At 33.6% G+C, this 25,733-nt stretch overlaps 1 protein-coding gene across 5 annotated transcripts in view; it reads right to left on the bottom strand.

Moving 5' to 3' along the window:
* Positions 1-629: 629 nt before the first annotated feature.
* LOC125655396 (plexin A3-like) overlaps positions 630-25,733 on the bottom strand; it is a 136,044-nt gene continuing 110,940 nt past the window's right edge. For all 5 annotated transcript variants that reach the window (XM_056142951.1, XM_056142956.1, XM_056142952.1 and 2 more), the window contains 9 exons: positions 25,387-25,540; positions 22,706-22,891; positions 22,378-22,487; positions 21,979-22,074; positions 14,686-14,840; positions 9,565-9,706; positions 9,240-9,380; positions 8,899-8,979; positions 630-4,095 (listed from right to left, as the gene is read on the bottom strand). In XM_056142951.1, the coding sequence (XP_055998926.1) occupies positions 4,000-4,095; positions 8,899-8,979; positions 9,240-9,380; positions 9,565-9,706; positions 14,686-14,840; positions 21,979-22,074; positions 22,378-22,487; positions 22,706-22,891; positions 25,387-25,540 (1,161 nt within the window). In that variant the 3' untranslated portion in view covers positions 630-3,999. The remainder of the gene's footprint in view (positions 4,096-8,898; positions 8,980-9,239; positions 9,381-9,564; positions 9,707-14,685; positions 14,841-21,978; positions 22,075-22,377; positions 22,488-22,705; positions 22,892-25,386; positions 25,541-25,733) is intronic.

Genomic DNA, 25,733 nt, shown 5'->3' with positions numbered 1-25,733 from the left:
AAAAACGTTCTCCGAATTTTAGTGTCAATGTAAGTGCAACAATCGTCAAGGTGTTTAACTTCACTCCAAGCAGGTAAATCATCTCTGTACAGTTCATAAGGCTTAGATCAGGATTTAAACACTGGTGGATTAACCTTGATCGCCGTATCTTCCTTCTCTGATTCACAGACTCACTTTCTGCTTCCTCCGACTCAGTTCACTACCTTGAACTTGATCTCATGCTCTGTTACCACTTGTTAAACACCATAAGGCAGAGACAAATTCTATCGCTCAGATTGGAAATAAGAGTTATCTCTTAAATGGCATCCCTTAACTGATGATAGTGTTAAACACCATTAGGTTTATTTTGAGAATCACTGAATAATTAGAACACTTTCCACACAGCTCAGTAACATCTACACAAAAACTCCTCCTATTACTGAAGAGTTGTCTCCCTTGATATATTACATCATAGAGCATATTAACAGGTAGGAATTCAGTGTAAACCAGGCTAGTGACCAAGTCAACAAATTGTATAATAATCCAGGGTTTTGGGGGGGGGGGGGGGGGGGTTTACAATGTCGACACAACATTAGAGCCTCTTACCAATACACACAACCTTGGGCAATCTTTAAATAAAAACTCAGATGTAGAGGAAATCTTTATTTACTTCCTTGCTCTATTTCATATAATAAGCATGGTGAGAATAATACATTGTTTTAATGGAATGACTGGTTAACCAGTGTATATCATTACCGTTAATTATCTCTGTATTTCATATGAACACATTCAAACCATCCCTCATCAAATAAAACACACAATAAAAATGACAGCTCATCTACATATGTACAACTCAATCCAAGAAACTTTATGTTCATTGTAAAATTGAACAAAAAAGATGTTAGTTAAAAAATCAGCTAATAATAAAAATATAACATACCACTGATACTTGCATGTGATAATTAGTAGACTTAATCAATAGGTGGTTCTTGTTCAATAATCAGAATAATTTGTTTGGGTACTTTGGGTCATTTGTCACTGTTTAGCAGGAGTAATATTTAACGTTCAGTAAATTTTAACTTTGCCATAATTTTTAAATTCGCGGATAAGAAGCACCAACAAAACCATTAAGATTATACAACCACGAAAAATGTGAATTTCTCAGAAGTTACAATAATTACTAATGTTAACTGCAAGAGGGTCCTCGTACAAAAAGTGTGATGTCACATTACCGAGTATTAACCTGCGAATTTATAATCGTAATAGTTTTATATATATGTACAGGTACCTCATTGGGTTTGGCCCAAATGTCATATCTTTACAACAATCTAAAATGTATAAATAATATCACGTATGGCTGACTGGTATATGACATACTTGCTACACTTCAAATACATATGAGTATTTGAAGAGGTGTCATCATCATTTTTTTTTGTTTTGCCAAATGTGGATGAAGCTGAATTTAGTAATGGTTAGCGTGCTCTTATAAGAAAGCTTTATCATTTAGGATGAGGTTTATGTTACAATACCCAGGGAGTTACCCTACGTTGAGGGAGGGTGTGGCAACTATACACAATGCAGATAGAGAATCCCACCGTGTGCCCCCTCAGGAAAATTCAGAACACCATGTAACTTAAAAATTTAGAGATTTACTAGCATATAATTAGAAATCAAAATTAGGCAACCTTTTTGAATAAGATTGTCTTTATAGATTTGTCTTACAATGTAAACTTCAAATATCAAAACCTTCCAAGAAACCTTCAATACAGATTAACAATTAATAAATCACAATTCAGTTAACAATTGATAAATCACAATTCAGTTAACAAGAGGTATATAATAATTTATCTACCGCAGTAAGATATATCTAGCAGGAACAAAACTGTGCACCTTCACCCAGCGAGAATAAACAGATTTATATGAAAGCGTTCTATAGAAAGACTGTACAGTAAAAGATACTTATAACAAGACATGTTTATAATGAATTCATCCTTATCACGATTTCACGCCTATTGCAAAGTGGTATTAATTCCTTATGAAAGGAAAATAACGGAAATTTTACTGGATATAATTAAGTTTTTATAATAAAGAATTATTTTTCACTGGCCCAGGAGGTTCACTATAACCATGATTTACTGTAAATAACAAATCTTATACAGCCTGGATTTCTTAAAAAAATTGTGTTTAATTCCCGAAATTTAACTTTCTACAAAAAATAACATGAAACCAGAAATGTACTTGCTGAAATTCTCATAATCAAAATTGGCAGGAAAGGTTCAACTGTAGGCATAAAAAAATGACCATTTTAAATTGGGAAAATTTTGATCAATGAAAATTTGGTGAGTTTGTATACCCGATATTCCTGAACATGAAAAGACACCCGATTCTTAAAAATCATATTATAATGTATTCAATAGTCAACTGTATATTGTATCAGGAGAATAAAAATCTCTGTTGTTAAATGAACTTGAAAAATAGTTTCGCCATAAATTGCACACAAATGACATATTAAACAGTCATACATGTGGATCAAAAGCTCACATTTCATTTCTGAGATGAAGACAATATGTCTGTACAAAAGCTCCAGTACAACAGTTAGATTGAGAAAATAATTTCCAGATTTCAAATACAGTGCAATATGCATGGTAAATAAAAGGCTGGTCCAAGAAGGCTGTGGCCTGTGTGAGGAAATAAAGTACATGTACTTTTTTTGTTGTTGAGAAAATTCCACCAAATCTTCCAGTCATAAAATTATCAGATACCTGGTAAATAATTATTGATATTTCCAATTTTATTTTGGGCAGGGTGGGGTTCTCAAAATTTGCTTTCCCCCTTCAGACACAGTCATCCTGGAATACAATATCAAGAAAGGCACACTTTATGTCTAAAATCATTAGGATTTGAAGACTTACAAATTATTTACCAAACATATCTAACAAAAATGCACAGAACAGATATTTGGTATTGAACAACATTTGGTCTGTGTTGATATATACAGAATAACCAGTTTATAAGGAACTCTTTTACTAAGAAATCTGTGATATAAGGAATAATTCTAAAATCCCCTGCCTTATCCTTCATTAATCCTTGACAAGAAAATAGTTTTAAGGATTTATTTCTCAAAATTAATTCAACAATTTCATTTCTTTTGTTTATGATAAATCTAATCCACACGCTCTAACCAGTTAAAATAGCAATAAATGTAAACTTACTAAATGTCTATTATATGTATATCTTTTATGTACAAACAAAATCAAAATTTTAGGAAATTAAATGCTCTTTTGACTGGCAATAAGGAATTTGCTGATGTACATGCAAACAAAAGTTTTTACCTATTCATTTTTTAAATATAAGGAACAGCCTTGTAAATATAATTAGAGAACTTACTTAGACAAAGATAAAGAATCTTAGAACGTGTCACTTTGAATTCCTTAAAAGCAAGTTTTACTGTATAAAAAAATCAAGGCAGTATTGCAGTCATTTGGTTTAAAAATAGCACTATGTAAAGTATTGCATTTATAAGATACACAGTACAAATACCTGTGAAGTACACAAATCATCAAAATCACATGACATCTTCAATATCTTACAAGATTTCAATCTTACATTTCAGCTGTATATTCTAAAATATCAAAATATCGCAGAGTAATAAAAGTTCTTCAAATTCTTTCATCAACCTCTTATAACTTCAACTGTCTTGACTATTCAAACCAAAATTTAAAGGAAAAATTTGTATAACATAAAAAAATAAAATGTACTATGGCATTGCATAACATATATTAAGCTGGTACATAATTGGTGTGCAGTATTGGGTATAAAATATTGTTGATTTAAATGCTAGCTCTTTGATTAAGTCACACTCCAGCTTGCTTTTGATTTTCCTGCTTTCATTCATATATGAATGTTTGATTCATCAAACACAAAATAGCTATGCTGAAATTGTAACACCGAGCGACAAAATCTCACTATGATGCATTAATTCTAATGCTATCACATGACCCCACTTCAGCTTTCATATAGTCAGGAGTCAGTGTCCATCAGACGGACAATATCGTCCAGTTTGGAACCGAACTGAAGTCCGCTGGTCTCATCACCAGCGTCCAAGTCTTCAATTATCTGAAATAGAAATTTGAAAAGTATTATTTCAGTTAATCTATAGATACAATTATACATTTCTTGACTATATAGTTTTTGTAGTTCTAAAATTACATAATGCGTGTTGGTTTACACAAGTATAGCATTGTAAACTCAAGACAATCATAGTAAATTATAGGGATTTAATAGACACTCCTAGTAAATTATAGGGATTTAATAGACAATCATAGTAAGTTATAGGGATTTAATAAACATTCATAGTAAATTATAGGGATTTAATAAACATTCATAGTAAATTATAGGGATTTAATAGACAATCATAGTAAATTATAGGGATTTAATAGACAATTATAGTAAATTATATTAGGGATTTAATAGACAATCATAGTAAATTATAGGGATTTAATGGACAATCCTAGTAAATTACAGGGATTTAATAGACAATCCTAGTAAATTATAGGGATTTAATAAACATTCATAGTAAATTATAGGGATTTAATAAACATTCATAGTAAATTATAGGGATTTAATAGACAATCATAGTAAATTATAGGGATTTAATAGACAATTATAGTAAATTATATTAGGGATTTAATAGACAATCATAGTAAATTATAGGGATTTAATACACAATCCTAGTAAATTATAGAGATTTAATAGACAATCTTAGTAAATTATAGGGATTTAATAAACATTCATAGTAAATTACAGGGATTTAATGAACAATCCTAGTAAATTATAGGGATTTAATAGACAATCCTAGTAAATTATTGGGATTTAATACACAATTGTAGTAAATTATAGGGATTTAATAGACAATCATAGTAAATTATTGGGATTTAATAGACCTTCATAGTAAATTATAAGGATTTAATAGACAATCATAGTAAATTATAGGGATTTAATACACAATCATAGTAAATTATAGGGATTTAATAGACAATTATAGTAGATTATAGGGATTTAATACACAATCATAGTAAATTATAGGGATTTAATAGACAATTATAGTAAATTATAGAGATTTGATAGACAATCCTAGTAAATTATAGGGATTTAATAGGCAATCCTAGTAAATTATAGGGATTTAATAGACAATCCTAGTAAATTATAGGGATTTAATAGACAATCCTAGTAAATTATAGGGATTTAATGGACAATCCTATTAAATTATAGGGATTTAATACACAATTATAGTAAATTAAAGATATTTAATAGACAATCCTAGTAAATTATAGGGATTTAATAGGCAATCCTAGTAAATTATAGGGATTTAATAGGCAATCCTAGTAAATTATAGGGATTTAATAGACAATCTTAGTAAATTATAGGGATTTAATACACAATCCTAGTAAATTATTGGGATTTAATACACAATCCTAGTAAATTATTGGGATTTAACAGACAATCCTAGTAAATTATTGGGATTTAATACACAATCCTAGTAAATTATAGGGATTTAATACACAATCCTAGTAAATTATAGGGATTTAACAGACATTCTTAGTAAATTATAGGGATTTAATAGACAATCATACTAAGTTATATCGATTTAATAGACATTTGAAATATCTGTTCTGTTGGACAGGTGCTGTTGGACAAGTGCACTATTGTCTATATTTAAGAAGGAGTTGGTGCTTCATGAAGTATGTTGGTGTGAAGTGTAGCAGTTCATAACCTCATATATTTTCAAAAATGAAATGTATTTCTTCTATTTACATTGTTTCTATTTTCATTTCTGTTGGAGTTTCGTGTTAAAACAGACATACTGTCTAAGCACACTCAGTGTTTACAAATGCAGCGTATTCATGACGAAATGGCCATCATTACAATTTATGAAGATATCAAAGGCAAAAACAAAATGTAAATACCTACATAACAATTGCAAAATGTAAGTACCTAAATATCTACGTAACAATGTTATTTTTTTTAGTACATGACGAAATTGTGAAATCACACTGCCAAACCATGTTAAAATTGAGCCACCATGACAAATCATGTTAAAATTGAGCCACCATGACAAATCATGTTAAAATTGAGCCACCATGTCTGTCCCAAGAAATTAACAGACAAGTGTGATTCATCTTTAAATTTGAAGTTACAAGGCCAGTTTCAACACTTTTAAAAGAATGTAAATTGCTGCACAATCCTTCTTTGAAAATCATATTGCATAAATACCAAATGGAGAGCAAACAAATTTCCATAACCCACTAATGTGCTTTTTAAAAATGTCTTCTCTATAGCACCTTTCATATTTGCGTGAATTAAAAAAAATCAATATATGCACCCAGGGGTGCATGAGCCGAGTTGCATGGGATACATTGTAATGTCAGGAATGATGTGGCATATTTATAATTGTGATGAACTAATTTCAGTTTTAAACTTTTCGAGTTACTGTCCAGAAACCATATTTGTCTGAAGTTTTCAATCTATTTTCGGTCACTGTGACCTTGACCTTTGTTCTCTAAAATCAAAAGGGGCCTTGCTTTGCTGGTATCCAACAATATATCAAAGTTATCCTCCGGGAACCAAATTTTTTTGGAATTTTAAATCTATTTTGGACCTTGACCTTTGACCTATTTTCTCCAAAATCAAATGGGGTCTTCCTTACCTGGTACATAACAATATCTTTAAGTATCATTTGATTCGGATTTAAACTTTCTGAGTTATCATATGGAAACCAAATATTTCTGAAATTTTCATTCTATATTCCGTCACTGTGACCTTGACCTTTGACCCTTTTTCTCCAAAATCAATAGGGTTTTCCTTACCTGGTACTCAACAATATATCAAAGTTTCATTTGATTCGGATTTAAACTTTCTGAGTTATCATCCGGACACCAAATTTTTCTGAAATTTTCATTCTATATTCGGTCACTGTGACCTTGACCTTTTTTCTCCAAAATCAATAGGGTTTTTCCTTAGCTGGTACCCAACAATATATCAAAGTTTCATTTGATTAGATTGTAAACTTTTCGAGTTATCATCCGGAAACCAATTGTTGATGCCCAACCGCCCGCATCACCAAACCAATAGCCGAGTTCAACTTCGTTGCAACTCGGCTAAAAATATCATTCATTGTTTGATGAATTAATGTATACAATGGTCACAGACAGAATCTCATTAGATCAAGTTGAACACTATTTCATTTAGCATATGAGAAGGATTGGGCAGCTGAGTCTATTTGAGGCTTATTAACAATGATTGACAGCTGAGTCTATTTGAGGCTTATTAACAATGATTGACAGCTGAGTCTATGTGAGGTTTATTCACAATGATTGACAGTTGAGTCTATGTGAGGCTTATTCAGAATGATTGACAGTTGAGTCTATGTGAGTTTTATTAACAATGATTGACAGCTGAGTCTATGTGAGGTTTATTAATGATTGACAGCTGAGTCTATGTGAGGCTTATTAACAATGATTGACAGCTGAGTATATGTGAGTTTTATTCACAATGATTGACAGCTGAGTGTATGTGAGGCTTATTAACAATGATTGACAGCTGAGTCTATGTGAGGCTTACTAACAATGATTGACAGCTGAGTCTATGTGAGGTTTATTAACAATGATTGACAGCTGAGTCTATGCGAAGTTTATTAACAATGATTGACAGCTGAGTCTATGTGAGGCTTATTAACAATGATTGACAGCTGAGTCTATGTGAGGCTTATTCACAATGATTGACAGCTGAGTCTATGTGAGTTTTATTAACAATGATTGACAGCTGAGTCTATGTGAGTTTTATTAACAATGATTGACAGTTGAGTCTATGTGAGGCTTATTAACAATGATTGACAGCTGAGTCTATGTGAGGTTTACAATGATTGACAGCTGAGTCTATGTGAGGCTTATTAACAATGATTGACAGCTGAGTCTATGTGAGTTTTATTAACAATGATTGAAAGCTGAGTCTATGTGAGGCTTATTAACAATGATTGACAGCTGAGTCTATGTGAGGTTTACAATGATTGACAGCTGAGTCTATGTGAGGCTTATTCACAATGATTGACAGCTGAGTCTATGTGAAGCTTATTAACAATGATTGACAGCTGAGTCTATGTGTGTTTTATTAACAATGATTGACAGTTGAGTCTATGTGAGGCTTATTAACAATGATTGACAGCTGAGTCTATGTGAGTTTTATTAACAATGATTGACAGCTGAGTCTATGTGAGGCTTATTCACAATGATTGACAGCTGAGTCCATGTGAGGCTTATTAACAATGATTGACAGCTGAGTCTATGTGAAGCTTATTAACAATGATTGACAGCTGAGTCTATGTGAGGCTTATTCACAATGATTGACAGCTGAGTCCATGTGAGGCTTATTAACAATGATTGACAGCTGAGTCTATGTGAAGCTTATTCACAATGATTGACAGCTGAGTCTATGTGAGTTTTATTAACAATGATTGACAGATGAGTCTATGTGAGGCTTATTAACAATGATTGACAGCTGAGTCTATGTGAGGCTTATTAACAATGATTGACAGCTGAGTCTATGTGAGGCTTATTAACAATGATTGACAGTTGAGTCTATGTGAGGTTTATTAACAATGATTGACAGCTGAGTCTATGTGAGGCTTATTCACAATGATTGACAGCTGAGTCTATGTGAGGCTTATTCACAATGATTGACAGCTGAGTCTATGTGAGGCTTATTCACAATGATTGACAGCTGAGTCTATGTGAGTTTTATTAACAATGATTGACAGCTGAGTCTATGTGAGTTTTATTAACAATGATTGACAGCTGAGTCTCTGAGTTTTATTAACAACGATTGACAGCTGAGTCTATGTGAGGCTGATCATCAATGACTCACCTCCTCCACATACTGCTGAACAAACTTGTACAACTTCTGTAAAGCAGCTGGTTTGGAGAATTTCAGATGCTCTTGCTGCAACTGAAAAAGAAAGACCAAAGATTCATAAAGAAAACTGAAAGCATTTCCTAAAATAGAGTATACATTTTGTGATTTCCCTAGAAGTAATCCACCCATTGAAATCCTGAAATCCATTACAATCCTGCCTCTGACATCATCAGCGACCATGAAGTGTGATCAAGTACTGAGAATATTACAATCCTGTCTCGGACATCATCAGCGACCATGAAGTGTGATCAAGCACTGAGAACATTACATCACATGGTTGACTGTTTACTTACACTATTGAGTCGTGACATCTCACTCCAGAAATCAGCATCTGTTACAGCAGCCTTGTTAGCCAATGCTTTGTAAAACTGCTCAGTCTTCTTTTGGTAATGTGGTACTTCTTGGGCAAACAGAAGTTTTTGTAAGGAGGAATCCTATATAACAACACAAAATTTTTTGTTTAACTGATCTTTTTTTCTTCAAAAGTAAGTAATATCAAAAACAAACAAACCCAAATCCAAACTCAACTGACCCCCCCCTCCCCCCCAAAAAACCCCCTTATTATCTTTTAAAGCTTTCAAATCAACATCGTGGTCTACTACAAAACATTTTTCTGACCTTGCTGATCTTGGTGGAATGGAAGCAGTCGATGAAGACCTGCTTGATGACATTCAGACATGGCTCTACATGTTTGGCTTTCTGGATGTCGAACAGGTTCTCAGGACGGACCAAGAGCATGGCCCACACTCTCATAGCGTAGCTGAGCAGGAAAATAGTTAATGGTTACACACATCACCACTTGCATGCTCAACAGTTAACATTTAACCTTTCACCAAAATAACTCACCCAGGTGAATTCAATTCTACATTGTGTTAGAAGAATTTACATGGAATCATTGGGTTTTGTGGGAACTCAATTGTCATGGATACCCCTATCTCATAGATTTTAAACCACAACAAAATTCACAAATTACAAAATGTTACAATTACAGCTAAACTGCAGAATATCAACAATCCATGAAAATTGAGCCCCATGAATTTAAATGATTCTACATTAATCAATGAACTGGTAGTGGGAAATATTCTTGCTTCATGGTGGCTTACAAGCAAACTTCTTTTTACAGTAATATCTACATACACCCAAATCATTAAGAAAGGGCATATATATCATACACAATTTTCAAACATATGAACATTCATGTAGACCGTAGGATATTGGTTTACAACTGCAGTACCTTCATGAGGAAATGGCCATCATCACAATAATATGTAAAGTTATCAAAAGAAAAAAAATGAAAAGGTAAATATAAAGTTATGGCCTGACATGATTCGACAGACAAGGTAATTTTTATATACACCCTCCCCCCAACTGAATTCAAAAGCTGGGATGAGAGTTTTATGACTGATCATAATGTGCAAAATGAATAAATTTCCAAGTATATAGAAAATTTTGGGACAACAAGGACTCATGATTATCCTTGTGGGTCTTTCTAGTCGCCGTTCTGTCACTTCCCAATCTAATTAAAATTAGCTGTTTTGAATCCGCTACCGCTTCTCAAACCATTATGTACATGAGTCGATCTAACATCTAACTTTAATTAGATTGGTCACTTCCCGGTCGTTTACTGCGACATCAGACAGGAGCCTTATAAACACGCTAGAGTCTTCAGCCACCATGAAAAATAATTCAAGCTACGCATTCGTTAGTTGTTTGTCACAGTGTTTATACTTCCTCATATCGTCGCTAGGCGAGAATTCTTATCTGCTATTCTAATCTCCACATGAAGATGAGAGTAGCAAATCGGACTTCTTCTTTAGTGATGATATGACTTCCATTAAGGCATTTTGTTAAAATAAGAAAAATCTAAAACAATCTAAATGTTTCTTCTTTTGAAAATTATAGTACAATTATCATGAGATGTCAATCACTATGTTACCAATGAATTTTCATACACTTAAATCTATGCTGTTTAGATTTTAGATAAAAGAAAACCAAGATACATCATTTGCTCTCCTTTATAGCTAAAATATTGCAGGTTTTGTTATACAATTGATTGTCAGGATCAACACACTACAAGTCATAAAGATGTATTCATAAACTATTATGATGTTTTAGAACAGAAAGCCAATAAAGAAATGAAAAACTTTGAACCAAATAATATGAAAGAAACTGATTACATGTATATCAATTAATGTTCCAAATTTGTAAAATATAATTAAATATTCCTGCTCAAAGTCTGTAAGCACCGAGCACAGGCCAAAATTTTGCAGCCCTTCACCAGCAAAGGTGATGTCTCTATATGAGTGAAAAATTCTTGAGTGGGATTTTAAACAATATAGAATCAATCAATCAATCACAATATAGAATCAATCAATCCCAAGGATATATTTCTATATTTCTTTCTCAAATATTCTAGCATTAAGAATGATTTAAGCAAAGTAAAGCATGCATGCAGTACTTACACAAACAGCCATGTTACAGATATATATTTTATTAACAGCAAATCATGCAATAAATCTAATTGTAGTCATAAAATAAAAACTGGTTGAGATGGCACATTTCACGGATTAGTAGTAACACCCCTTTCTAATCTAGCAATCCCTGGTTAAAAGTTGGACATGTTTCTATGTTTTATTCATAAATCGTTTCCAACCACATCCAACATACACATAATTTTGAAATTTACATGAAATGCATGATGGGAATACATGTATATTGATAATCTATTTTACATTTCATCTCTTCACCTACAGCTGCTGATGTATCTGTATGAGTGAAAAATTCTCGACCAGGACATTAAACAACATATTACATATAAAACAAGTTAAATACTTATTCTATAATTCAAGACAACCCAGAGCATGAATTTATATCCTCAAATAATTATAAAAACAGCATTCTAGAATTATAATCACCATGATTTACTTATCAAGAGAAAAACATAACGGGTTGATTGCCAAACTACATACAATTCAATTCTTTTACAATTTTGTCTTTGTCAATGAAATAAACAAACCTTTACAATGGCAAGATTATACTTCCCTTGTGGTGGTATAATTGCTACACAATCCCAAATATGAGGGAGGTAACAGAAACAGCATCTCCATGGCAACAGTCACATCAATCACAGTGGTGGCATTCCAATTTGCATATACTAGAGAAACCTGACTACTAAGCCTAGCAGTGAAGCATGCTTTACACAAACATGGGAGAGTGAGATCAATCCTGTACACACTAGAGAATCCCAATACCCCTGTACCAAATTCCAACTATCCATTCTTTTTTCCTAAGACTCCCAAATATTATTTGCTACTTTTTTAAGCTGTTTGATGTAATAAAGAGAGATCCACTACTTCTGCTCCCATCCCTTTTCTAAACCAGGCTTCCTTTATTTTCCCCTCCTCCTCACTCCTTCTTTCAATCTGTCCTCTCTTTTCTCTCCCTCTTATCTCTTCTTTCATTCTGTCATCTCTTTTCCAGGGCTTGAAGCTAACTTTTTATGTCACCAGTCCAGCCGGACTGATGGGGTATAATTTTAACCAGTCCGCAGAAAAAATTACCAGTCCAACAGAGTTTTCCAGAAATAATCAAATATATTTTGTTGATAACATTAAAATGAAATTCAACTCATTATGCCTTAGACAATATTGTAACACTTAAATGTGGAATTTATATTTACGAATCAGATTTGTCCGGTTGATTAAACAGATTGAAGCATGCCAAATGTGTATGAAATTTCATATTAAGTATATTTTCCAAAATGATGCTTTAGAAAATTAACCAGTCCCATCAGACTGACTAAAACAAATGTCAGTCAGTCCGCCAGACTTTTAGCCAGTCACAGACTGACGGACATATGTTAATTTCGAGCCCTGTTTTCTCTCCCTCCTTTCATTCTGTCATCCTCTCCTTTCTCATCTCTTCTTTCATTCTGTCCTCTTCTCTTTTCTCTCCCTCCTTTCATTCTGTCATCCTCTCCTTTCTCATCTCTTCTTTCATTCTGTCCTCTTCTCTTTTCTCTCCCTCCTTTCATTCTGTCATCCTCTCCTTTCTCATCTCTTCTTTCATTCTGTCATCTTCTCTTTTCTCTCCCTCCTTTCATTCTGTCATCCTCTCCTTTCTCATCTCTTCTTTCATTCTGTCATCCTCTCTTTTCTCTCTCTTCTTTCATTCTGTCATCGTCTTTTCTCTCTTCTTTCATTCTGTCATCCTCTTTTCTCTCCCTCCTTTCATTATGTGTCCTCTCTTTTCTCATCTATTCTCTCATTCTGTCATCTTCTCTTTTCTCTCCCTCCTTTCATTCTGATGTCCTCTCTTTTCTCATCTCTTCTTTCATTCTGTCATCTTCTCTTTTCTCTCCCTCCTTTCATTCTGTCATCCTCTCTTTTCTCATCTCTTCTTTCATTCTGTCATCTTCTCTTTTCTCATCTCTTCTCTCATTCTGTCATCCTCTTTTCTCTCCCTCCTTTCATTCTGTCATCCTCTCTTTTTTCTCCCTCCTTTCATCTCCTTCAATCTGTCTTCCTCTCTCTTCTTGCATTCCTCCCACTTTTTTCAATCGGTCTTTCTCTTTTCTCTCATCTTTTCTTTCAGTCTGTCTTCCTCTTTTCTCTTCCTCTCTCCTCTCATCCCTTCTTTCAGTCTGTCTTCCTCTTTTCTCTCCCCCTCCTTTCTTTCCCTTCACCTATACCCTGTCTGCCCCCCCCACCTAATCACGCATACCTACAAAAACAAATCTCATTCACAATATCCTGTACCTCCACCGATTCAAATATTTATATCATTAATAGAATATTAAAACTAAATAATTATCACATGCAATGGGTGGTGTTCAATATTTGATATTAGTCATTATAAATGTGCTAACTGTTAATTGTTAATAAAGGGAAATCCAGTTAGTAAGTTGTCAATATGTTATGTGTTCTCAACATAAGTGTTTATGGATGTAAATTGAAAATTCACAACTAATCTTTGTGTGGAAGTGTTACCTAATGAGGCATTGATAAGATGTACAAGGGATGACCCCCCCCCCCCCCCCCCCCCCCCGACAATTAAGCTTTGTTTTTTCTTTAACTCTAAAATCAAATATTAGTCAAACTCTCTCATTATGAATTAATCATTATTATGGAAATACATCATCAGTCCAAATTAATTGTGCAGGCCAGTTATCTGTTTATTGTTTTAATCAAGGTGCTGCAACCACACATCGAGTAGTCTCCCTTTCTATCTACATAGAAACCCATCCCAGTCCCTGGGGATCTAGAAGGAACTTGCGGACACTGAGATGAAGCCGATGCAATAAGTATAGGTTTACACCACATTTACATCATGGCTACGGACTGTCATAGTACAGTGTTACAAGGAAGCCTTGATTATCACCCACAGAATCAGAGGAAGTATTTATGAAATAAGGGTATAGAACTATATACAGAATTTGGGGTACATAGAGGTTTGAAAAAGAAACATTCTCACATAGAATAAGGCATTCATCATACAGAGATTTCAAGATTAGAAAAATATACATACACCCCACCCCCCATGAAAGAAATTGTGCAAACTTTATCCTAATCCATTATCACAAATGTACAAATTTCTCATTCCTTAGTGAGAGCCCTACACTAGTTAATGTTAACTACCTAGCAGCCATAATCAATGTTGAACCTGAAAATGAATATTTTAACATCCACACAAAAATTTGTTTTGACCACCTCCATCAGAGAATATCTAGTGTTGTTCTACCTTTCACTCTTCCAACAAAGTAAAGTGTCTGGTTCAACACTATTCTTATTAGCCAGATTTTCCAGCACTCCAAATAGGTAATGCACCACTAGAGGGACTGTATCATGGTTCAGCACGCTGTCAAACACTTCTTTAATATTGTCCTGCAATACTAGCTGAAAATCCCAAGCACAGTGGTCAAGATTTCATTAACATAAATTCAATGTTGAAAAGTTAGTTATGCCTAAGAAAAATTCATAAATAAATCCATTTGTTATTTAAAAAAATTTTCTTAAGAAAATTCAAAGTTAAAATGAGATATTTAGTAAAATGAAAAAAAATTCTTTCAATCCTGTTCTGCATTGTTGAAAATTCTAAATTTTATATTTACAGACCCTGAAACCTACTATTACACCAGTTACATGCTCCTAGCATATGTTTCCAACACAAAATGATATGCTTGCCACATGAATTAACATGCGATTCTTACATGGAATGAAATGTTTCTTACACGAAACACTTTCAATATAGAACAAATTGCTTTCAAAACGATATGAAACTTACATGCTTTTTAGATGTAGCCAAGTAAATTTCAGGGTCTGTAGTATTAAACAAGAGGCCCACAGGCCTTATCGCTCACCTGAGTACCAAACGGCATGAGACAGTAATGCTTCAAATAAACTGAAGGTTTAAAAAAAAAAATTTTTGGAATATAAATTGCAAAGAGAGGATACAATTTTTTTTTGTACTTTGGTGCATAGACATCGATATATATAAATTTTTATTCTTAATGTTCAGTGGATATGCAGGAATATTTTAAAATTATTTACAATTACAGTTCTTCACCAATCAGTTTGGCTCCACCCTCATACCTCACCCCTACGCATGGGATCATGAAAGAACAAGGTACGATTACCTAACCCCTACGTATGGGATCATGAAAGAACAAGGTACGATTACCTAACCCCTACGCATGGGATCATGAAAGAACAAGGTACGATTACCTCACCCCTACGCATGGGATCATGAAAGAAAAAGGTACGATTACCTAACCCCTACGCATGGGATCATGAAAGAACAAGGTACGATTACCTAACCCCTACGCATGGGATCATGAAAGAACAAGGTACGATTACCTAACCCCTACGCATGGGATCATGAAAGAACAAGGTACGATTTGTGTACATAAAAAGGCCCCCAAAATTCTCTGATTTAAAGGGGTCTTGAATCAAGCTTGATCTGTGTTTTGAATAAGTTAAATATATGCCAAGTATAGTATCTAAACTTAAATAAAAGTTATTTCTCATTTCATAGCATTATTACGTCATGAATAAGAGTTTTCCCCGCCTTTTTTCAAAAAGAGATTGATAACTGTTAAATTTGATCCAGATTATTGCTTAGGAAAAGGTGTGCCAATCTGTCGAGCAAAATGAAATTAATATATATTGTGTGTTAATAGAAGATGAAAAATTTATTTGAATATGAATTTGTTCGATGCATGGGCTGTATGTTTTCTGAAAGGAAAACCTCCTGAATTTATGAATTTTTTCATTGATTTTGGCATTTTTGCAATTTTATGCCGACTTCGCACCCCTGTCGTATACCACAAGGCAATTTTGGATCAAATTAATCATAGTTTAGGTTTGCTTATAAATTCCTTATTTGAAAGCCAGATTTTAGGACTCCTACTGAAATAAACTGTACCTGCTTCTCTACAATTTTCACAATGGTAAAGAACTACATGTTCCTTTAAAATATCTATTTAGTTTCAATTTAGTATCAATAGCATTAATGAAGATGTAATTTAAATGTTTTACACATAAGCATTATATAGTACCGGCCCTGCTCTGGAGTAATAGCCTCTATCCTGGGATCATGAAACATTGGTAGAGGGCTTCCTCCTCTACATGACTATGCATTTATTTTGTTGTTTTTACTTATGTGCAGTTGAAGGTATTTTTGAAAATATTTGTAATTTTTTGTTTTGGTCTCACTCCTAAAGTCCTGAGGGTGCTGGGGTCCTGAAACTTACAATTTATGTCCCTCTTGTTCTAAAGATGCTTCATATCTGATTGAATTCGAAAATAATTCAATTGGAAGGGCAGTTATCAAAAATTTAAACATGTTCAGTGATTTTTTTTGGTTTTTCAAACTACCACCCCTCCTTTTGAATTGGGAAAAATTAGCGACATTTTCCTCAAATTGGGAAAAAATCACTGATAGTAAATTAAAATGGTAAAGATGCATAAAATAATCAAATAACAATTTTTTTGTTTGAAGTTTATTTCAGATCTGATTTAAAATCATAAAATAAATATGTATTGGAAGTCACACCTTGTATAAATATCATTTCCTTTTTCTAAGAAGTACTTATTGTCTAATATCATAAAGAAAATAATAAATTATTGATTCACCAGCAATTGTACCCATAATCTTGTATATATTATATTAATAATCAAGTTTCCAGAATGTCTCTCCTGTTTGTATTTTTCGGATTTTAGTAAAACCCTATACTGTTGGACACTTCCTGTTATTAGCCTGATCCTACATATATGGTGGTCAAACATGAAAGTGTCAACAATATGGCTTAATGTGTATCTGGAAACTATATACTTCGCTGCATATCTGCTTATATGGATGCCTTCATTGTTTTACATATTCTTTACAATTTACAAAAGCTTTTTGCATGTGCAGTGGTTTGGAGAATAAAACTGAAGAAAAAACGTATTTACTCTTTGTCAGCAATATACGGTAACCTTTTTTTTAAATGGCCTAATTTCCCTAAATTAAAAATTGGGAAAACACATATATATAATTGGGAAAAAATAGCTAATTTTTGTGAGGGGAAACAGCCGAATCTCGGTGGCATTTTGGCCCAAAAAAAATCACTGATGTTGAATTGTTAATGCACACATTTAATGACTATAACCATTTTGGCCCCACCCTGATACCAAAATCCCAACCTTTGGGATCATCAAATTTACAAATTTGGTAAAGGACTACCTGCTCCTTCCAAATATCTATTCTGCTTCAAGTTAGTTTTAATAGCATTTAAGTAGATGTTATACAAATTTGGTATAGGACTACCTGCTCCTTCCAAATATCTATTCAGCTTCAAGTTAGTTTTAATAGCATTTAAGTAGATGTTATACAAATGTTTTACACAAAAGCACTATATGCCAAGATTGGCCCCACTGAAGTTATAACCACTACCCCAGGGGTAATAAAATTTACTATTGGTAAAAGCCTTCCTGCTCTACATGACTATGCATTGAAATTTCCTTACTGATGTGCAATTGAACAAAGAAGATTTTTAAAAATTGTAAATTTTTAGCAGTTTTTGTCCCATCCCAAAGCCCCCGGGTGCTGGAGTCCTGAAATTTAAAATTTAAAATTTACATCCCTCTTGTCTCAAAGAGACTTAAAACCAAATTTGAAAAGAATTGGAAAGGTAGCTATCGAGAAGAAATAAAAAATGTTCAATTGTTAATGTACAACAAATGAAGACCAATAGCAATGACTTGAGTGACCTAAAACAATGAAATACTTGTCCTGTGAAAGAAACAAACTGTTTTTTAGAGTAAACTATGAACAATATACAATAAGGGCAATTCCACTTTCAAAACATCCCAGGATACCAATTCTTTGCGGTAGATGGTAAAGTGAGGAGGTACCCCTATATTTTTTCTTTGAACTTTAGAATCATGCAAAAGAGGAATATATCTCATTCAGGGTCCCAAGATAGAAGAAAATTTTAGGACAGAGCTTTTAGAAATATTTTCATATATTGGTGCAAGGTGAAGATAACGAACAGTGATCAATCTCATAACTCCTACAAGCAATACAAATTAGATAGTTGGGCAAACACGGACCCCTGGACACACCAGAGGTGGGATCAGGTGCCTAGGAGGAGTAAGCATCCCCTGTTGACCGGTCACACCCGCCGTGAGCCCCATATCCTGATCAGGTAAACGGAGTTATCCGCAGTCAAAATCAGTGTGCCAAGAACGGCTTAACAATCGGTATGAAACACGTAAGACAGCATTTGACCCAATGCGAGGTCGTATTGACGAACTAGATCGTTATAACGACCATAGAATTTGCGAAATGCTGACTTCAATCGAGACTGTTGAAATCCCTGTACCATCAACTTGTTTGTCAGTAGCTTACCTCGATTTAAAAACTGACTATACCCAGAACAAGCTCTTGCATATCGAATCAGTTGAGATATATAAACACCATATGCAGGTGATAATGGAATATTGCTACATAAATGTGGGAAGTTGACGATGGAGAAGCTGAAATCATCCCGTTTGTCATACAGTTGAGTTGTGAATTGTCTTTTTTCATGCTTTAAGAAAATACGATGTGGACTCCATGGGCTTTCTTCTTTTCCCTGAACTAAATTTCCTTTATATTCTAATTACAAATCTCCACCTGATACAATGGGTCACCATTTGTACTAACACTATTCTATAATACAGCTTGGCTTCTACATGTTTTGTCATTTCTGAGTACTAACACTATTCTATAATACAGCTTTGCTTCTACATGTTTTGTCATTTCTGAGTACTAACACTATTCTATAATACAGCTTTGCTTCTACATGTTTTGTCATTTCTGAGTACTAACACTATTCTATAATACAGCTTGGCTTCTACATGTTTTGTCATTTCTGAGTACTAACACTATTCTATAATACAGCTTTGCTTCTACATGTTTTGTCATTTCTGAGTACTAACACTATTCTATAATACAGCTTTGCTTCTACATGTTTTGTCATTTCTGAGTACTAACACTATTCTATAATACAGCTTTGCTTCTACATGTTTTGTCATTTCTGAGTACTAACACTATTCTATAATACAGCTTGGCTTCTACATGTTTTGTCATTTCTGAGTACTAACACTATTCTATAATACAGCTTGGCTTCTACATGTTTTGTCATTTCTGAGTACTAACACTATTCTATAATACAGCTTTGCTTCTACATGTTTTGTCATTTCTGAGTACTAACACTATTCTATAATACAGCTTTGTACTAACACTATTCTATAATACAGCTTTGCTTCTACATGTTTTGTCATTTCTGAGTACTAACACTATTCTATAATACAGCTTTGCTTCTACATGTTTTGTCATTTCTGAGTACTAACACTATTCTATAATACAGCTTTGCTTCTACATGTTTTGTCATTTCTGAGTACTAACACTATTCTATAATACAGCTTGGCTTCTACATGTTTTGTCATTTCTGAGTACTAACACTATTCTATAATACAGCTTGGCTTCTACATGTTTTGTCATTTCTGAGTACTAACACTATTCTATAATACAGCTTTGCTTCTACATGTTTTGTCATTTCTGAGTACTAACACTATTCTATAATACAGCTTGGCTTCTACATGTTTTGTCATTTCTGAGTACTAACACTATTCTATAATACAGCTTGGCTTCTACATGTTTTGTCATTTCTGAGTTGGTGCTTTCATACTTGGATGTTCTTCACTAAACTACTGTGTCATTATGATTATTCATACATCACTAAACTACTGTGTCATTATGATTATTCATACATCACTAAACTACTGTGTCATTATAATTATTCATACATCAAATTCCCAGACATCACTCATTTTAAACTACTGTGTCATTATGATTATTCATACATCAAATTCCCAGACATCACTCATTTTAAACTACTGTGTCATTATGATTATTCATACATCAAATTCCCAGACATCACTCATTTTAAACTACTGTGTCATTATGATTATTCATACATCAAATTCCCAGACATCACTCATTTTAAACTACTGTGTCATTATGATTATTCATACATCAAATTCCCAGACATCACTCATTTTAAACTACTGTGTCATTATGATTATTCATACATCAAATTCCCAGACATCACTCATTTTAAACTACTGTGTCATTATAATTATTCATACATCAAATTCCCAGACATCACTCATTTTAAACTACTGTGTCATTATGATTATTCATACATCAAATTCCCAGACATCACTCATTTTAAACTACTGTGTCATTATGATTATTCATACATCAAATTCCCAGACATCAAACTACTGTGTCATTATAATTATTCATACATCAAATTCCCAGACATCACTCATTTTAAACTACTGTGTCATTATGATTATTCATACATTAAATTCCCAGACATCACTCATTTTAAACTACTGTGTCATTATAATTATTCATACATCAAATTCCCAGACATCACTCATTTTAAACTACTGTGTCATTATAATTATTCATACATTAAATTCCCAGACATCACTCATTTTAAACTACTGTGTCATTATAATTATTCATACATCAAATTCCCAGACATCACTCATTTTAAACTACTGTGTCATTATGATTATTCATACATTAAATTCCCAGACATCACTCATTTTAAACTACTGTGTCATTATAATTATTCATACATCAAATTCCCAGACATCACTCATTTTAAACTACTGTGTCATTATAATTATTCATACATCAAATTCCCAGACATCACTCATTTTAAACTACTGTGTCATTATGATTATTCATACATCAAATTCCCAGACATCACTCATTTTAAACTACTGTGTCATTATGATTATTCATACATCAAATTCCCAGACATCAAACTACTGTGTCATTATGATTATTCATACATCAAATTCCCAGACATCAAACTACTGTGTCATTATAATTATTCATACATCAAATTCCCAGACATCACTCATTTTAAACTACTGTGTCATTATAATTATTCATACATCAAATTCCCAGACATCACTCATTTTAAACTACTGTGTCATTATAATTATTCATACATCAAATTCCCAGACATCACTCATTTTAAACTACTGTGTCATTATGATTATTCATACATCAAATTCCCAGACATCACTCATTTTAAACTACTGTGTCATTATGATTATTCATACATCAAATTCCCAGACATCACTCATTTTAAACTACTGTGTCATTATGATTATTCATACATCAAATTCCCAGACATCACTCATTTTAAACTACTGTGTCATTATGATTATTCATACATCAAATTCCCAGACATCACTCATTTTAGGAACAGTGATTGAAGTGATTTATACAACTGCACCACCATGGATACAGGAGAGATTTTATGTCAGGTATATTTATTTTTAAATGAAACAGGGCTACCCTTTAAAATAAGAAGATATAAAGTTAATATAACTGGAAAAGGAAAATCTCAAATACAATTTAGAGTGTAAGACAACAATTCTAATCAACAAATGGTATGTGAATTGAGTGCTGTTTACCCACCTTCGTGTGCATTAAGTTGGTAATGTGGCTTGTCTTAACAATGTCCTTCAGTTTCACTGTCTTCTCGTGGGATTCTTCCTCATCCAAACTTTTTACCTGACGAGTGCAATTAGTTTATTTACAAATTAAAGGTTAAGTTTCACATTTTAAGAAATGAATTTTCTTGCTTTGATTTGATGGAAATCATTAACTTTTCATAATGTTACAATTGTATGATAATTTCATCTTAAAATCAAAAGAAGAAAATGAGTTATACTTTCCAGCTGTCTGTATATACTCATTTTTCCTTTGAACTAGTTTTCATTATGCTTTCAGCTACATTTAGAAAATCAAACATGCCACCCTGCTACATTTATAAAACCTATCTAATTATAAAATTATCCAAGCATAAAGGTATACCAGATGCCACTGTCTGAGATGTTCCAAACTTCCAGTAGAGGACACTGACTGAATCAGATGGATATCCGGAGGAACAGATATTTCTATGTCTGAGGGCGATCGCTGGTTTACTGTCACAAAAAAAAACCCCACCCCAAATTCTCAGATAAAATTTGTTGGCTTACATACAAATCACCATAACATCATGTATTGTTACTTCTGACTGATACAAAATAAATTCCATAGATCTAGAGAACTTTCTTACAGGTTGGAATTATGATTCGATTAATTGTCCAAATTGGTGCCAACACCAGGGTATAAAAGATTTTTTAAAAACGATTTTTCTAACCATAAGGGTCCTCGTCATCTTCTGTATGCTCATCATCAGGAGAGAACTTGTACATCAGGGCCATACGACTGCCATCCAGAACATTGTAGTGTTGAAGCGTGTTACGGCGAACCATGTTCTCCTCTCGTTCACTCGTCTGGTCTATGTTGCTCAAAGCAAGACGACCGCTCTTGCCAGCCATCCACTCTACAATTTTTGCAAGATGCATTGACCAAACTTGACAATATTTTATCTTCACTGTATTCATACATGGTGACAAGCTCACCTGTCACTAATTACAGTGAAACTTCTCCAAACCGGCCCCTCAGAAAACCGATTCTCCCTGAATATCGGCCGATTTTCAAAGTCCCGGCAGAAATCTTAACATTTCCTAACAAAGAAAGTCTTACAAAACAGGCCACCCCTGAAAACCGGACATCGGCCACTTTTTAAAGAACATTTGTTAACAAACGTGTAATTTACCCTTATAATACTGGCCACTTTTTGAAGACTAGAAATTTTTCAACAGAGGGTGATCACAATGGGCCAGGTGTGCAAATTGACTGCCCAACTGGCCAGGTGGGAAATTATCTACTGGAGGTGTGAAAAACACAAATGGCCTCCCTAATTTCTATTGTTTACTTGTGCTATCATGGGTATGAAGTGACACTTGTCTAATCCAAGGGACTCTTCCAAATTCTGTACAAAGAGTGAAAAACAGTTAGGAACATATTGAATGAATAAGTATCAAATGCCATACTGTTACACCATAATATCGCATGGATATAAGCGGTAGTTGATAAAGAACAAATTCATGAAAGTTAATGATAATTATTGAATAATAAATTAATTTTCTTGGTTTCCACAGACTTAAAATTCAAATTACAATTTCATATTTACTACTGTACTTTTTAAAAACATCAAAACAAATTTGTTAATGATATAAGCGATAAATGTAAACATAATGTTTATAGGTAAGAGGAATTCCAATAATAGGCTTCTGTGTTTTCTTTAAGTATCCTGTTATAGATTAAAAGTAGATGATTTCAGCGAGAATTTATAAAATGTAATTACCTGCTGGTAGAAACGAACTAATTTGATCTCTACCGATAATTGATCATAGATCACCAGAACAAAGTGAACAGTACCTACTCTGACAATACTGAGATATAAAATGTCTCTAAATGCCAAATTCTTAGTAAACCGGCCATTCCTATAAACTGACTGTTTTTATCGGTCCAAGAGCCGGCCGGTTTAGAGAAGTTTCACTGTATATTTATTTGTCCAAGAGTTAGCAACATTAATAACACTTCTTCTGCACTATGTTTTGCAAGTGCTCTTTTCTTCCTGAAAACTAACTTTGAAATAATTTTCATAAGCAGATAAAATTTTGAACATCTTTGCTTTTATCATTATCATTTTTTTGTTGTTGACAAAACCAGCAGATTTTTTAAAAATCTATGCTAGATACATCTAAGATATAAATAATCAAATTTTACTTGTCTATTTTCAGTTTATGGTCTTGAGGCCTGGTAAAATACCCCAAAAATTTGTTGTAGAAACAAGAAAGCCCAAGAATGCAAGTGAATTGTACATGAAAGGTCACAATAAATATATATATATCATTTAGAAATGTTGCGCATGTCCTTAACTCTGTTTGTAAGGGTACAAATATTCATTCACCATGACAATCAAAATTGCTTGATGAGAGAGGTATGAAAAGTTTTAAGGCTATGAAAACAAAACAAAAAAGATTTAAGGGACCAAAATTGGATATCCTGGTCAACAGTTGGAGGAGTCTACATGGAGATTAATCAATTGTCTGTAGAGGAGAAAAGATACTGTGTCTTTAATGTAAGACTCTATTAACGGAAAACATACCAATGTCCACTTCATCAGTGAGGCTCTGTACACACACATACCTAAGTCCACTTCATCAGTGAGGTTCTATACACACATACCTAAGTCCACTTCATCAGTGAGGCTCTATACACACATACCTAAGTCCACTTCATCAGTGAGACCCTACACACACATACCTAAGTCCACTTCATCAGTGAGACCCTACACACACATACCTAAGTCCACTTCATCAGTGAGGCTCGATACACACATACCTAAGTCCACTTCATCAGTGAGGTTCTATACACACATACCTAAGTCCACTTCATCAGTGAGGCTCTATACACACATACCTAAGTCCACTTCATCAGTGAGGCTCTATAAACACATACCTAAGTCCACTTCATCAGTGAGGTTCTATACACACATACCTAAGTCCACTTCATCAGTGAGGCTCTATACACATATACATAAGTCCACTTCATCAGTGAGGTTCTATACACACATACCTAAGTCCACTTCATCAGTGAGGCTCTATACACACATACCTAAGTCCACTTCATCAGTGAGGCTCTATACACACAAACCTAAGTCCACTTCATCAGTGAGGCTCTATACACACATACCTAAGTCCACTTCATCAGTGAGGTTCTATACACACATACATAAGTCCACTTCATCAGTGAGGCTCTATACACACATATCTAAGTCCACTTCATCAGTGAGGCTCTATACACACATACATAAGTCCACTTCATCAGTGAGGCTCTATACACACATATCTAAGTCCACTTCATCAGTGAGGCTCTATACACACATACATAAGTCCACTTCATCAGTGAGGCTCTATACACACATACCTAAGTCCACTTCATCCGTAGACGGCATCTCCGAGGCTGGTTTGTTCTTGTAGATCTGGTACAGGCACTTGCTCTTCACTTGATTGATAGTATCACAGTCCAGAACCTCACAGGTATATAAGTTACCATTGGCATTCAAGTCAATTTCAAGTTTCTGAAATGAAAAGAAAATTTAATCTTAAATTCTTTAACCAGGATTAGCAGCTCACTTTGACAGAAACATCCATTTTCTAGAAAGTAACCTGTACATGTATGTAACTTTTAAATGTTTATTAAAGGGACTGATTCACGATTTCCCCCCAAATTTGAAAAACGTGAACCAGTCCCTTTAAATGCACTAATCCCTC

The sequence above is a fragment of the Ostrea edulis genome, chromosome 7 (assembly GCF_947568905.1).
Source record: "Ostrea edulis chromosome 7, xbOstEdul1.1, whole genome shotgun sequence".
NCBI lineage: Eukaryota > Metazoa > Mollusca > Bivalvia > Ostreida > Ostreidae > Ostrea > Ostrea edulis.
The sequence above is the reverse complement of the archived record's forward strand: the minus strand, read 5'-3'. Positions and strand labels throughout refer to the sequence as shown.